General features: G+C 45.4%; 1 protein-coding gene across 1 annotated transcript in view; it reads right to left on the bottom strand.

Annotated features, from left to right (window-relative positions):
• The window catches only part of PXDN (peroxidasin), a 163,222-nt gene extending 156,507 nt beyond the window's left edge, over positions 1-6,715 (bottom strand). The window contains exon 1 of the mRNA XM_004709832.2: positions 6,507-6,715. Coding sequence (XP_004709889.1) covers positions 6,507-6,715 — 209 coding nt within the window. The remainder of the gene's footprint in view (positions 1-6,506) is intronic.
• Between the last annotated feature and the right edge of the window lie 7,558 nt (positions 6,716-14,273).

The raw sequence follows: 14,273 nt of genomic DNA, 5'->3' as shown, positions 1-14,273 counted from the left end.
TAAATTAGAAAGCAAAGGAATTGGTTTTACTTGCAATAAAGTCTCAAAGGAACACACCTCAAGGCCAGATAAGAAGTGCTATTGCCTCACACGGCTGCTAACGATGGTTGGTCCCCCACCAAAGGCCGAGTGGCTGACTGAGCGTCCTTGCAGGGCAGGGTCAGGAGGGAGGGATGTTCTGGTGCTTCATAAAAATGAAGGGAAGACGGTGAACACTGACAGTGTTAAAGAAGAAAAGGCCAGTTGTAAAGTACCCCTAAAAGATGGCTTCACCCTACTGTCAGCCACCCCAACCCGTTTTCCTAATCCTCAGGGAATAAGTGATTTCATTTCTAGAGCGATCTCAGTTCTGTGTAAAGATACTAATTGTGTAACAAGAGTTGGTGGAAAAATTAGACTCGTCTGATAGCCAAGTCTGGAAAAGCCACACAGCGTATAAACCAAAACCTCGGGGAACAGCTGGAGTTTGGTTGGCAAGTCTTAACAGGACACACGAAAACACTTAAATGGCCTGAAGACTCATTTCTCAACCTGTGTGTCATGCTTCCCAGAGGAGTCTGTGGGAGGCCTGCAGGAAGGTGAGGGGCCCATGAAGCTACACAGGAGTCAGCAGCAACCCTGGGAATGCGCAGTCCTTGCAGAAGCTGGGCGGCCATTCCGCCCCAGACTGCAGGGACGCTACAAAACTCAGAGAGCTCTGCCCACCTCCTGCATATCCACGAAGGCCCGTACTTGCCAGTGTGATCATTCGCATCACCCCACTGGAAATTTCTTCTAAGACTGAGCATCCCATAGGGAATCAGGTTTCTTGGAGACTACAGCACTGCTCTAACAGAGTGTAGTTGGTCAGAAACTAGCTCATGAATGAATGTGTCTTGCAGAGAGACCCACATGCCCACAGTCAGGGACAGAGCACGCTTTCCGGTCCGGCCACTGGCATGCTCTGGGGCCATGCCCATTGGCAGTCCGAAGCTGCCCCTCCTGACTCCCCCCAAACCTCATAGTCTCAGCTTCTCCTCCAGCTCCAGGTTTCCTGTCACAGGGGCTGTGGAGTGGGATCATCCTCAGGGCTTTAGGGTAGCTTAGGGTAGATGTTATATTTGAAGAGTTTGTTAGATTTGAAGAGTTGATTCATTTGCCCTCCACAGTGGAGGGTGCACTGAAAAGAAAGGAAGTCAGGAAGGAAGAGGTGAATACTAAGAGCAAAAACCCCAGCAGGCCAGTGGCCTGAACATCAGTTCAGAATCACTTTTGAGAAAAAATTTTTAGTTTTTACTTCCCAAAGAAAGATTGGAGTTAAGAAAAAAAAAAGTAGGAGTTGAGAGGAAGAAAGGAAAAAGGCAGAATAAAAATATCATAATTTAATTTCTAGTGTAGATTTTTAATTATCATTGTGACAAAACTCCACCATATCGAATATGATACACTTTGCACGGCAGGACCGGGTAGAACTACTTTACAGGGTTTCCAAGGTTATAATCTTTATGGAAGCAGACTGCGACACCTTTCTCCCACAGAGCACCTGGTAGACTCACACCACTGACTTTTCAGTTAAGAGGACAAACCCTTTTGCCACTGCACCACCAAGGCTACTTCTGAGTATCATGTTTAAAAATCATGGCAAGTCCACTGCCATCACGTCAATTCCAACTCATGGCAACACTATGTAGGGGACAGAAAGTTTCACCTTTCCCTAACAGAGCACCTGGTGGGTTTGAACCACCAACCTAATGGTTAGGAACCCAATGCTAACCCCCAGCAGAACCCCCAGGGATTCTTTTATAGATGTGTATCAGTGGTCTCATCCAAGATCGGTCTTTTTGTGAATGACTAACTACGTTCACTCAGAATAATGTTCTCCAGGACTACCCATGCCATGAAATGCTTCCTGGTTTCACCATTGTTTGTTTGGCAGCACACAGCATTCCACTGGGTGCATATTCCTAAATTCCTTTACCCTTTCTTCTACTGATGGGCATTTAGAGTGCTGCCACCTCCTTGCGATTGTAAGCAGTACTGCGATAAACACTGGGGTGCGTGGGTCTGTTTGTTCCTGGTATGACTTTTACTTCTTGAGGGTATACACCCTCCAGAGGACTGCTGAGTCACGGTGAGGGATTCTTGAATACAGTCGGTGTACAAAACTAAACTCACTGCCATCAAGTCAATGCCGATGCATAGCTACCCGATAGGACAGGGTAGGGCTGCCTTTGTGGGTTTCAGAGACCAAGTCTATTGGAGGAAAAAGTCTCATTCCTGCCAAAGTGCGACTGGTGGTTTCAAACTGCTTACCCTGTGGTTGGCAGCCCAACTTGTAACCACGGCACCACCAGGGAGCCTTTGATTATAGCAGAGTATTCAAAAACTAAACAAGCATTTCTATAGAAACCTCTCAGTGTAACAGAAGAAATCTCTTTTGGTAGTGTTTTGAAGATGTTCTCTTAAATGGCTAGAGAGCGGCATACCAGCAAAACCAGACGCCTGAAACATTTTTGTCACAGGTTGGCTGGCTGATGTTTATTCTAGAATACCAGACTGTACTTTCCATTTGAAGGTAAACGCAAGGGCCAAACCAAGCCTGAATCACAAGGTGGTCTTATAATCATATCTTCTGCCCCAAACCACACATCAAAACAATCCACTATTAGGTCTGGTTTGAACACAGTCCTAAAACAATGTGTGTGATAAAAAGTTTAATATTTTCCAGTAACATCTGATAGACTCTCATTTTATTTGTTCACTCTTTAAAAGCAAAGAGGTGATGTCTTGGTTGGATGCCTCAAGAAACTTCTGCCTTGGGATGGGCCAGGTCTTTATTTTCCTATCTTTTATGGTCACAATTTCTACCAAATATTTTTTTTGAAAATAGAAAATAATAGCGTGTTCATGAGAGTAGAGATCTTACAGGAAAACTGAAAATGTTTCTGCATGTATAGAATTTGTAACACAACCATGTTCTACAAAGCCATTCAACATAAGCAACTACAATGAAGTCCCAGATTGGAACATTATCACATCAACACCAAGACCTGAAAATTTAGGCATCCTTTCCTTGTTATCCTAACTTTCTCCCCTTATTATCCTAACTTCTGCTGTACATTCAACAGAAACTCTCTGTTTTGGTTTTCAAAAACATACAACCCTATCACTCCTACCCCTATTTTCCAGCCCTCTCAGTACAGAGAGCTGAACACTCATGCTCTCCTAGGTCAAGTGACCTGTTATCCTATCCATCTGCTAGCCAGCAAGTGTCAAGACAAGAACATTCCAGCTACTAGTTCTACATTATTTTCTACTTATCATAGTAATAGGGAGCTCTTTTTGCTCTTTCTAAGCCTGAATGTCCACATTTGTAAAATGGGTATGTGCTCATTTTGTTAGTAATCTACTTAATTCTATACAGGATTTGATCAGTTTAACATCTATTTTGCCTATCTCACAGAATAGATAATACTGAACAATAACAAAAATATTTTTGTAAATTTTAAGGTTTACATGTAAGCAAATGCTTGCTGTAAATCTTCCAACTATTGAGAGTCTTGGCTCTTGTCATGGCTACTCTTGGCTATGTTTATAGAAGACCATACAGTGCAGAGCATGGCAGGCCACTCAAGTTTGTCCTATAGCTACTCATATTAAAATATTGTTCCTTTCAATTATTTGTTTTATTTTTGTATTTTCTATGTTGGTTTGCCTTCCTATATAAGATAGGCATGGGAAGCAAGCCCGACGAGAAAGAAACAGGACCGATGGTTTTGAAGGGCCTTAGAGGGAGGAGGAGACAGAGGAAGGGAGCGGTGAGCAGTGAGCAAACACCACCACAAACAGGGGAACAACTAGGAAATTAACACCAACAATGAAGAGGACAGACTTAGAGATCCTGAGGTGGTTGTAGCAACAGCAATCTAGCTGAATGGAATTACTAACAGGTGGAAGGATGATCGTGATAGTGTTAAAGGAAGAAGGTAAAAGGAAACAGAGGAAAGATCTAGGAAGCAAAGATATGGATAGAGGTATAAGCATAGGTATACACTTACGTAAATATATTAATTCATAAAAATAGACAGATTTTGGGCCTCTGCTTAAGCTCTCCCTCAATGCAAGAACACTTTGCTCTAACAACCAGGCATTCTGTGATGCTCACCCTCCCAGTGCAATCGCTGAAGACAAAATGGGTGCACAAGCAAATGTGGTGCCAGGCTATCAAAGCTATATTCTCTGGGGTCTCAAAGGCTAGAAGTTAAACAAGCGGCCATCTAGCAAAAAAACAACAAGCAAAAACAACAAGCCCACATGGAAGAAACACACCAGCCTGTGAGATCGTAAGGTGTCGGACGGGATCGGGTAACAGGCATCAGAAGACACAAAACACACAAACGAAGAACATATTGTTGAGAAGGAGGGGAGTTGAAGCAGAGACCCCAAAACCATCTGTAGACAATGGGACATCCCATCACAGAAGGGTCACAAGGAAGGGTTGAGTCAACCAGGGCACAATATAGCACCAATGAAAAGCCTCAAGTGTTCCTTGAGACTTCCTTAACCCCCACTATCAAGACCCCAGTCCTGCCTTTCACTGAAGCATGTACACAGGTATAGATAAGAGCTCAGGACACACAGAAACCAAGTCAGATAAACCCTTTGGGTACAGAAGTGGGAGCAGCGATATCAGGAGGGGAAGGGGAAGGTGGGGAGAGGAGGGAGAAGAAACTGTGGGTGGAGGGAGACAGCGATCAGTGTAATGTATGAAAATAATAATACATTATAATTTATCAAGGGGTCAGGAGGATGGGCGGGTGGGTAAAAAGAGCTGAAACCAAGGACTCAAATAGAAAGTAAATATTTAGAAAATAATGATGGCAGCATATGTACAAATATGCTTGAAACAACTGATGGATGGATTGTATGAGCCCCAATAAAATGATCTTAAAAATTAAAAAATAAAAATATTGTTCCTTTTAAAAAACAATTAAGATTTGGAGGCAGAGTATATTACAAGTATTAGACTTTGGCCAGATATGAATAATGGCTCCATTGTCCACATTTTTTCCACTGACTCACTAAAGAATTAAAAGTATCCATATCCAGCGAAACCTCGCCCTGTCCTGTTTTTTAAAAATCCATTGCCTTATATACTATTCACTCTTGGACATGAGACCTTTGGTGAACATTCAAACTTTGAGAAGCAACGTTGCACCTCTTGGGAGGTACAAAGACTGCAAAGACGGCGAATAATTCATTCTCCGTTCCTCTCAGCCCCACAGGACCTTGCAGGAAGTTGCCTAAAACACTCACTGACCGCTAAGAAAGGTGTTCTGTCCATGTACTTTGTTTTAAATATAAGAAACATTAACCACCCACTTCCTGAATAGTCCACTAAAAACTTTACAACTTTTGCAGGGCTCGTCATTGGTGCCAAAAGTTCTCTGGCTTTAGCCAAGACACTTTCTCTGCATTCAGAAAGAAAGGCGGCCGTAGAACACTGAGTCACAGTCGGCACCTCAATAAAACGCCCATCCAGACCAATTTTGAAAATACCGAATCGCCGTCTCCTGAGAACACAAGTCCTGCAGCGAACTCTGGCGGCCTTCGGGGACCGAAGGCAAGGCAGCGCGCAGGATGATGTCCATCCCTCCCTCTGCGAGCTTTTCCCTGGGCGCGAGGGTCAGCAAGCCGGTCATGTTTTCGGGGAGGAGATCCGGAGTATGTTTATCTTGTAGGGCATTGTGTGAAGTTTAATGTCAAGCATAAAGAAAACTGAGCGCTTCTGGTGAATACCAAGGATTGAAGGTCTAACATAAAAGGAAAGGCTGGCAAAGGGAAGGTTAATTTAAGTTTTGTATGGGGACCCAGACCCCTACTCTGCAGTACCTCCGATTTCCTGCTGGACTGGCCTTGGCTCACCAGACCTTAGCAAACCCAACAGGGAGCCTCCCGGGGAAGCTTCGCAGACCCGCTTGGGGGGAGAAGGAATTAAACCCAGGAGCGAAACGGTTTCGTTTTCTCTTCCTAGAGGAAAACCGTTGCTTGCTGCAGAATGCTTCTCGAGGGCAGTGCTGGGTAGAAGCAGCGGGCGGACTTGGTGAGATGGGCCGGGGAAAGTCTGCAGCCGGCGGCGCAGGTAAATACAGGGCCGGCCGGGATTGCAGCCGTGCGGGGGGACTGGGGGGCTGGGGGGCTCGCCGCGCTCCTGGGAGCTGGGCAAAGTCGGGGGAGGCGAGAAGGGGCGCCCAGGTGGGGGTGGCGGGCGGAAAGGGACCCCAGGCGAGGGGAGTCGGACGGGAGGGGGTGAAGGGCGGAGGAGGGGCGGGAGGAGCCGAGCGTGGGCCCCGTGGGATTTCCCTGGCTGCTCCCAACAACTTCCAAATTAAGCGGTGGAAGCCGGAGTTTCCAACAAAGGCAACTAGCGGCGGCGGCCGGCGCGGAGAGCGGGCACGCAGGTCCGGCTCCGGCAGACAAAGGCGGCCCGGGGGTTCCGACCCTCCCTCGCCCCGGGCGGCACTTACAGGATGGAGGTCTGCGGCCCCACGGCGGGCACGGTCTCCAGCATCAGATGCATGCACCTCACCGTGGTGCGGAAACACAGGCAGCGGCTGGGGCACCCGCCGCCGCCCCCACTGCCCAGCTTCGGGGACCCCCCCACCAGCACCCCGCAGCTGCAGCACAGCAGGAGCGCCAGGCACCACGGCGCGAGACCCGCCTTGCGCAGGGCCATGGCCCACGGGGACTGGCACGGAGCGACTGAAGGGCGCGCGAGGGGCCGGGCCGGTGCTCCCAGCGCCAAAGGGAGAGCGCCCGCTGCGTCCTCCAGCCCCGGGTCCCTGCACTGAGCGCGCTCGGGCCAAGGCGGACTTCCCAGCTGTGGGGAGGGGGCGGGGGAGGGGGGCAGCCAGCTGTGCACATGCGCCGTGGCTCCTCCCTGCCCACCCACCCCCACCCCTCCAGTGAGCCTCCCGAAAAGGCCCCGGGGCGGGGCGAGGGATGCCAGCGGCGGCTCGGAGTCCGACGGCGGCCGGGGTCAGGATTCCCTGCAGCCGCCCTGCGCCCCCTCCGCCCCGACGGGGCAAACACCTCCTCCGGTGAGGATTCCCCCAGCCTGAGCCGGCTGTAAAATTGCCCCGTGGTGGAAGTTCAGAAAGCGGGGGGCCCTGGTTTGAATCCCAGATGTTCTACTGACGGAGCCAAGTGCTCTTGAAAAGTTATTTCTCCTCACTTAACCTCATTTTCCACATCTCTGCAATAAATTGAGTGTTTTGTTTGTTTGTTTTAAAATACTTTCAGAGCACTTAAAGTTTCCAGGCGCGCTCTCTCTCTCGGTTCTCTCTCTTCCCGCCACCCCACCCACCCCCGCCCCCCAACGTCAATTAGGTCTCATGGCAATGTTAGGATAGAGAGCGTGGGTTTCCAAAACTAATAATAAAATAGTTTCCAAAACTAGTAATAAAAGGCCTCCTCTTTATCCTGCAAAGGGGCAGGTGGCTTCAAACTGCTGACCTTCCACTTGGTAGTAGTCCAACCTCATAACCCACTCCTGCATGGGACTCCTTCATTCCACGGTATATTCTTATAGCTTTCTATTTGTGAGATGGCACTATTGTCATTCCTATTGAAAGAAATCGAGACCTAGGAGATGTCCTTGTCATCTCCTTTAAGGAAACAGGTCCAGGCAAAAGGGTCACCGAATTTCTGCAGGATTACGCTGTGCTACTAGGCAACACAATGCGTCGCTGACAGCTGGGTTCAGGGCTGCATGGAAAGAGGTTGGAATCCACCAGTTTCCCCTTGTAGGGGAGTTGAGCGTCCCTTTCAAAGAAACTGTAGAACCTTGGGAGGCCGTGGTACTCTGACCTACAGAGCCTCTAGATGGCAACGGATTTGGGTTGGAATAAAGGATGGTTCGTGGGGGGTCCTTGGTTCAAGGCATGGTGTATAAGGTAGCATCAATGACCTGGTTTGCCCTCTTGTGGGATGGAACAGGGAGAGGAGACGTGGGCCCACACCAGTTGAGTTTGTATGGATACAACAGAAGACACTCTGTGTGTTTGTGTGTGTCTGGTTTTTCAGTGATTCTCACATTGCTTTTTTTCCATTTGATCCATCCTTCAGATCTGCTGTAAGCCTCCAATCCTGAGCTAATTCCTTTATATTAACATGATAATGTTCACATCCAAGATATGTCTGAGAGCATTCTAGGAAGAGAATGATTTGTGATGAGATATATTTATCTATTCATGTGCAGAATTAGCTTAAAACAATAAACATTTACCATCTTGCACAGTTTTTCAGAATGTGAAGAGCCTGTTGAGGTCTGGCTCAGCATCTCTCATGAGGCTGCAAATAAATTGTGCTCTGTGGATGCCTCATCCGAAGGACTGAAGGTTCTCCTTCCAGACTCACTCATGTGGGGCTTGGCAGGAAGCTCCCCATTTTTCGTTTTTTCCCCCCACATTGCCATTTCTATAAACTGATTCAGGCAACGTGGCCCCTGGCTGTCCCTGAGTAAGCATCCCAAGAAAGAGAAAGCATGCCCAAGGTAAAAGCCACAGTCTTTATAATCTAATATCATAAACAGCTAATCGACCACCTTGCTCACATGCAAGGCAAGGGAATGACACAAATCCTAATGCCCTTGACGAGATGGATATGACACAGTGGCTCAACAGTGGGTTCACATATAAGAACAATTGTGAGGCTCGCACAGAACTAGGCGGTGTTTCATTCTGTTGTACATAGGGTAGGGTCGCTATGAATCAGAACCCACTCCCCAGCGCCTAACAACAATGCTGCTGTAACAGAAGAACCACACATGTATGGCTTTAAAGGGCACGAACGTATTTTTCTCACAAAGGGGTCTGGGGTTCAAACTCAGGGTCTAGGAGGAGGCCCTTCTTTGTCTGTTTGAGTTTCTAGCAGCCGTGGTTCCTTAGCAATCTCCATATGGCATCTGTCTTACCTGTCCCCACTACCATCTGTCTACTCATAGTAATTCGACTCATAGTAACCATAGGCCAGAGGAGAACGGCTCCTGTGGTTTTTGGAGACTGAAACTCTACAGGAGTAGGAAGCCCTGTCTTCCCCCACCCTCATTCCCAGCCACTGCTGATCTTGCAGTTGGCAGCCCCAAGCCTGACCACTACACCACCGGGGCTCCTAGCTCTTCCTCTACGTTATGTCTTATAACTCAGCATAAGAATTAGGTTAAGACACCAATAGGGGATTATTACCATAACAAAGAAAACCATCTGTTTCTCACCCAATTAAAAGAGTTTTATTGGTATATACTTCACATATCGTTCATGATATTAATCATTCAATGATATTAAGAAGAGTTGTGCAGTCATCACCACATTCAATGTCAGAACATCTGTTCTTACTCTGTTGTTGGCTCCTGCTTTCCCCCCCCACCTCCCCTGCCATGACCCTAGCTAATTATCCATCCAGTGACTGTTGCTGTAGAACGACCTATCCTGGATTTCATATACAGAAAATCATACAAATAGGAAGCAAACAACAACCACGACAAAAAAACTAACACCGACAAGATAAATCAGAGAAAAACTTCAATCAAAAATAAAGCAGATGACACAATGGATGGATGGATGGATTGTGATAAGAGTTGTACAAGCCCCAATAAAAATTTTTTTAATAAAGCAGAAAATATTAAAAACTGAAATAACTTTATAATGGGGTCAAAGGGGAGATGAAACAATAAGGCATTATATTCTAACCTAATTACATCTGCCATCATCGACTTTACAATATCCTCTGTCTGATAGGAAGACTATTTACATCTCTGACTATGACCAGAAAAGATTCCCCAGAAGCTTAATCCCTCTGGGACTCTGAAAATGGATTTTTGACCTTCACTGTTATCCAAAGCATTTTGAAAACCAGGCGCTCACAATTTAAACTCTGATACCATTCTCTGCCTCATTCCTTCTGATTTTATTACTTACAATCTTTGGATCACACAGGTGGGTGTGCTTCTTCCATGTGGACATAGTTGATACCTCACCTCGATTGCTGTTTGTTTGAAGACAAGCCTTTAAGACCCCAAACGCTCTTCTTCCTTCCTTTATTTATTTCTTTTTTCCCCCCAAAACCATTTTATTGGGAGTTAATGCAGATACCATCCCATAGTACAATCACATTGAGCAGTATTGTACAATTGCTACTATAATCAATTTCAAACCATTCATTTCCTTATTGAATTCCTTGACATCAGTTCCCTTTTACCCACCCACCCCCAAACCACTAAACCCCACACCCCACCCCACCCCCACACACACCCAGAAACTCTTATTCTACTTGCTGTCCCTATAGGTTCATCAGTCCTTGGTTTTATATTCTGAAAAAACATATAACAAAAATTCTAGAGTGGCCCACAATGACATAACACATCTGTTATAAACCCCAATATGAGCAAAAAAACCCCAGAAGGCATCTGAGAGAGTATCAACTGACAATGTTTTAATTGTTCAAGTCAGGTTTATCCTTTTGATCTTCTATAATCGCTAATGCAATCGGTTTGGTCACCACTTTCATCCCATCCCTCTATTATGAATGGAGGGAAATCACCAGAGGCTTATTTCCTATGCAGATCCCACAGATATATTTTGGGTTTACACTGTCATCCATAGATTTCTGCAAACAATTTAGGCTCTCATACTATTCCCTCCTTCAACTTCAACTTCCTGGACTGATGATGGTGTGTTTTTTCCATATTGACTCAGTTGACATTTCACTTAGGTGGTTGCTCATTTGGAAACAAACCTTTAAGACTGCAGACTCTATTTTATATGATAGCTGGGCACCATCTAATTTCTTCACACACTTTGCTATAGCATACGTATCTTCTGTGTTCTCTTCCTGAGGGTAAGTACCGATCGGGGCCAAGATATAAAAATTAATTGTTCTTAAATTGGAGCTAAGGTTTAATCTGAGCCCCCAAACCTATTCCTGTATCTATGTTTTGTTTGTTCGTTTATCTGCATTCTACTCTCTTTCAAAACCTCTTTGTTAATTATGGTAGAGTCTTATTGATCATCCCCCGGGGCATAACGATCTTCCATTAATATTGCTTTTTATTTGCCTCTGGTACTAATTTTTTAAGCACTTTTGAGAAAGGTATATTAGGCCAATGTAGGCTAATTCCATATCACAGTACCTGAATTATCCACTTATACAGACTCAATCCTTTAGTGGCTGGACACTATTTACACAAATAATAGGATTTGGTTGTCAGGGAAAATTGAAAATAATACTCACTAAGCATGTCAGTCATACATCTACCAGAATAATATATATCTTAATACAGCATACACGGCAATGATGTAGCAAACCAAGTTTTTCTGCTTGCCAACAGTTCAACAGTCTTGGTGCAGCTGTCTTCTACTTCCTCAGACACCGTGAATTTTCCATCTCAAGTCCTCAGGTTACATGTGTGTCTGAAGTGGAGTCCAGTTCACCCAGTGAAGTTCTCACATCTGATCTCACTCTGGACTACGTGGTAGCCATTGTAACTTGAATGCGTTGAAGAATCGATCATCAGTCTGTGACCTGATTGTTATGATATCTGTAAGGGTTCCCAATAAAATAATTTTTTTTAGTTGTTTTTTTTAAAGGAAAAAGAGAAAACACAGATTGGGAAAAGAGATTTAGCAGTGACATATAGACAAAGGACTAATTACTAAAATCTACAGTACACTACAAACTTACAACAAGAAAAAAACTAACAGCCCTTTGAGATCTATAAATTCCTCTGCAGACTCACACACCCCATATAATGATGTTGAATGTAGGAAGTTCACAGGCCTGTAGGTGGAAAGTCTTGAGGATCAAGTGGCAGTGGAAACATCTCAGCACTGGTGTGGGTCTCTACATGTCTTCTGCAATTCCAGGGCTCTGGCTCCATTAGGATAGCTCCATCTGACTTGTCATCAGGAATGTGAAGCAGAGAGAGAGTATGTGTCCTGCCTCCAGGGAGGAAGACAGGAGTTTCCAGAATCATCAGGAGAAGGCCATGCCCACACAGAGGCCTCATTGGCTATGACCTGATTGACAGGCTAGATTCCACCCCTTCGAAAGTTGACAGAAGATTATGTAACTGCCACACCCAGGGTTCACCTCACTCAACCTGGGTCCCAAGGATGTACCCAGAAGCCCGGAGTCAATGAATGTGGCCCCTTCGGTGCGTACGCCAGGTACACTCCCCACTAGGGTCCTCCTAAGCATTTTCAGTCATTCTTCCCCTCACCTGGAGGTCAGTCCCCCCTGCTTCTCCTACCAACACCCATGCATTTGTTTGCTCTCCTCCCTCCCTCCTGACTTGACTTTCCCATCAGTATCCTTCTGATAGGGCTGTCTACCCTGTCAGGGGGACCTATTCATAGCTTCCATTCCCTTCTCCTCCCTTAAAAATTTGATCCCAACTGAGGTGAGGCATCCTCTGGCAAAGTCGCCTTCAAAATACTTACCTAGAGAGGATGGTGTATGGCCCATTGGCACCGGTCAAGCTCTGTTGTTCACTCCCCTCTAATTGAGTTATATAGTCATCAGGGCTATCTATCAGCTCCCATTTACCCCCCTTCCCATCCCTTCTCTTTTCCTACCCTCAGGGCTGTATTTCTGATGTTTGGGGTTGGAAGGGGATGTAAGAATGGGCAGTTTGACCACCTTGCTGCCATCAGCTGAGGACGTCTTCAGAAACTGACTTAGCTCGGTATCCACAGTCAAGAGAAGACAAGAGCTCTGCTAGGGATTTCCGACCTGCTCTGGCTCTCCAGTGAGCAACCACATTCTCTTTATTTTCTGATCCATCAATGGGGGCACAGGGAGGGTGATTCTACATGGGTGTCATCTTCCTGGAAGTCCCTCTCTTTTTTCTCTTTTAATGAAATCTTTTGATGTACACAGGTGTTTTATTTTTAATAGGCCCCACTCATCTATTTTGTCTTCCATGGACTGTGCTTCCTTTGTTAATTCTGATAGCCCATGTAGTCCCTGTACTAGAACACTTAAATGGGTCCCAGTTTTCTCATTGAAGATCCTGAGAGCTTTGGATTTTACATTTAGGTCCTTGATTAGGTTTTTGTGCATGAAGTGAGCTATGTCTTATTTCATTCTTATGCAGATGGATCCAGTTTTCCAGCACCATTTATTGAAGAGGGCATTTCCTTCCCATTTAATAGTTACTGGGCCCTTGTCAAAAATCAGCTGTCTGTGTTTGGAAACTGATTGTGGTAACAATTATATGATTCTGCAATTATAGTGTAATTGAACTATGGAATGATATGATATATGTATTAACTCCAAATGAATAATAAAATAAATCAATAAATCAGTTGTCTGTATGCAGACGTTTTATTTCTGTCCTGACCTACTGTTCTTTTTGATAGCCTGGCACCATCTGAAGAGAACCCTCTTCTCAAATGGAATTACATCCCCTTGGATTCAAGCCAAACTCACTACCACGGGGTCAATTCTGACTCAGACTGATCCTATAGAACAGGGTAGAACTTCCCCTGTGAGTTTCCAAGACCATAACTATTGATGGGAGTAGAATGCCCAGACTTTATCCCTCAGAGAGGCCCATGCTTTCGAACTGCTAACCACATGGATTGTAGCACAATGGGTAACTGCGCCAATAGGCCTCCTAGTAACTCTATAAGGCTGGTGGAGTAAAACTGCCCCTGTGGGTTTTCAAGGTTAAAAAACCTCTTCGTTCACTATCAGAGAGGTTAGTGGTTTCTCACTGTTGACCTTCCAGTTAGCAGTCCATTGTGCAACCCACTACATCACCTTGTATAAGGATTAGTATTCCAAAGCATATTGTGGGCATATACCATTCATATCATCACAACAAGGGTGTGAATACTAGTAGGCAGGGATCATTGAAGCTGCCTTACCAAAGGGAACATTTTTAAAGCTAACTCCTCTAGTTCCTACGGAACCAAGACCCGACCAGGAATAATCTAAGGTTACATAAGGGCAATAAATGAGCAACAATTAAAAATAGTGAGTCTGGGCAGAGATGTGAAAATGGGTGTCATAGTGCCAAAGAGCAACAATGGGCTTTCATCCTGCGTCCTCTCCAGTTTCCGGAGTGTCAATGTGGTAATAACTCAGCTATGCCAATGGCACAACCTTTGAGAAATCAACCTCGTGTCAAATGCTTACAAAAAACACTCACTTAATCTGCACAAATATTATTTCTTATTCATTCTTATTATTCTCCTTTAACAGAAAAGCCAACAGAGATTTGAAAGTTTGTG

Source organism: Echinops telfairi, unplaced genomic scaffold (genome assembly GCF_000313985.2).
Source record: "Echinops telfairi isolate 266 unplaced genomic scaffold, ASM31398v2 ScPeMD7_3509;HRSCAF=4178, whole genome shotgun sequence".
Taxonomy (NCBI): domain Eukaryota; kingdom Metazoa; phylum Chordata; class Mammalia; order Afrosoricida; family Tenrecidae; genus Echinops; species Echinops telfairi.
Note: the sequence above shows the minus strand (reverse complement) of the source record. Positions and strands in the feature narration are given on the sequence as shown.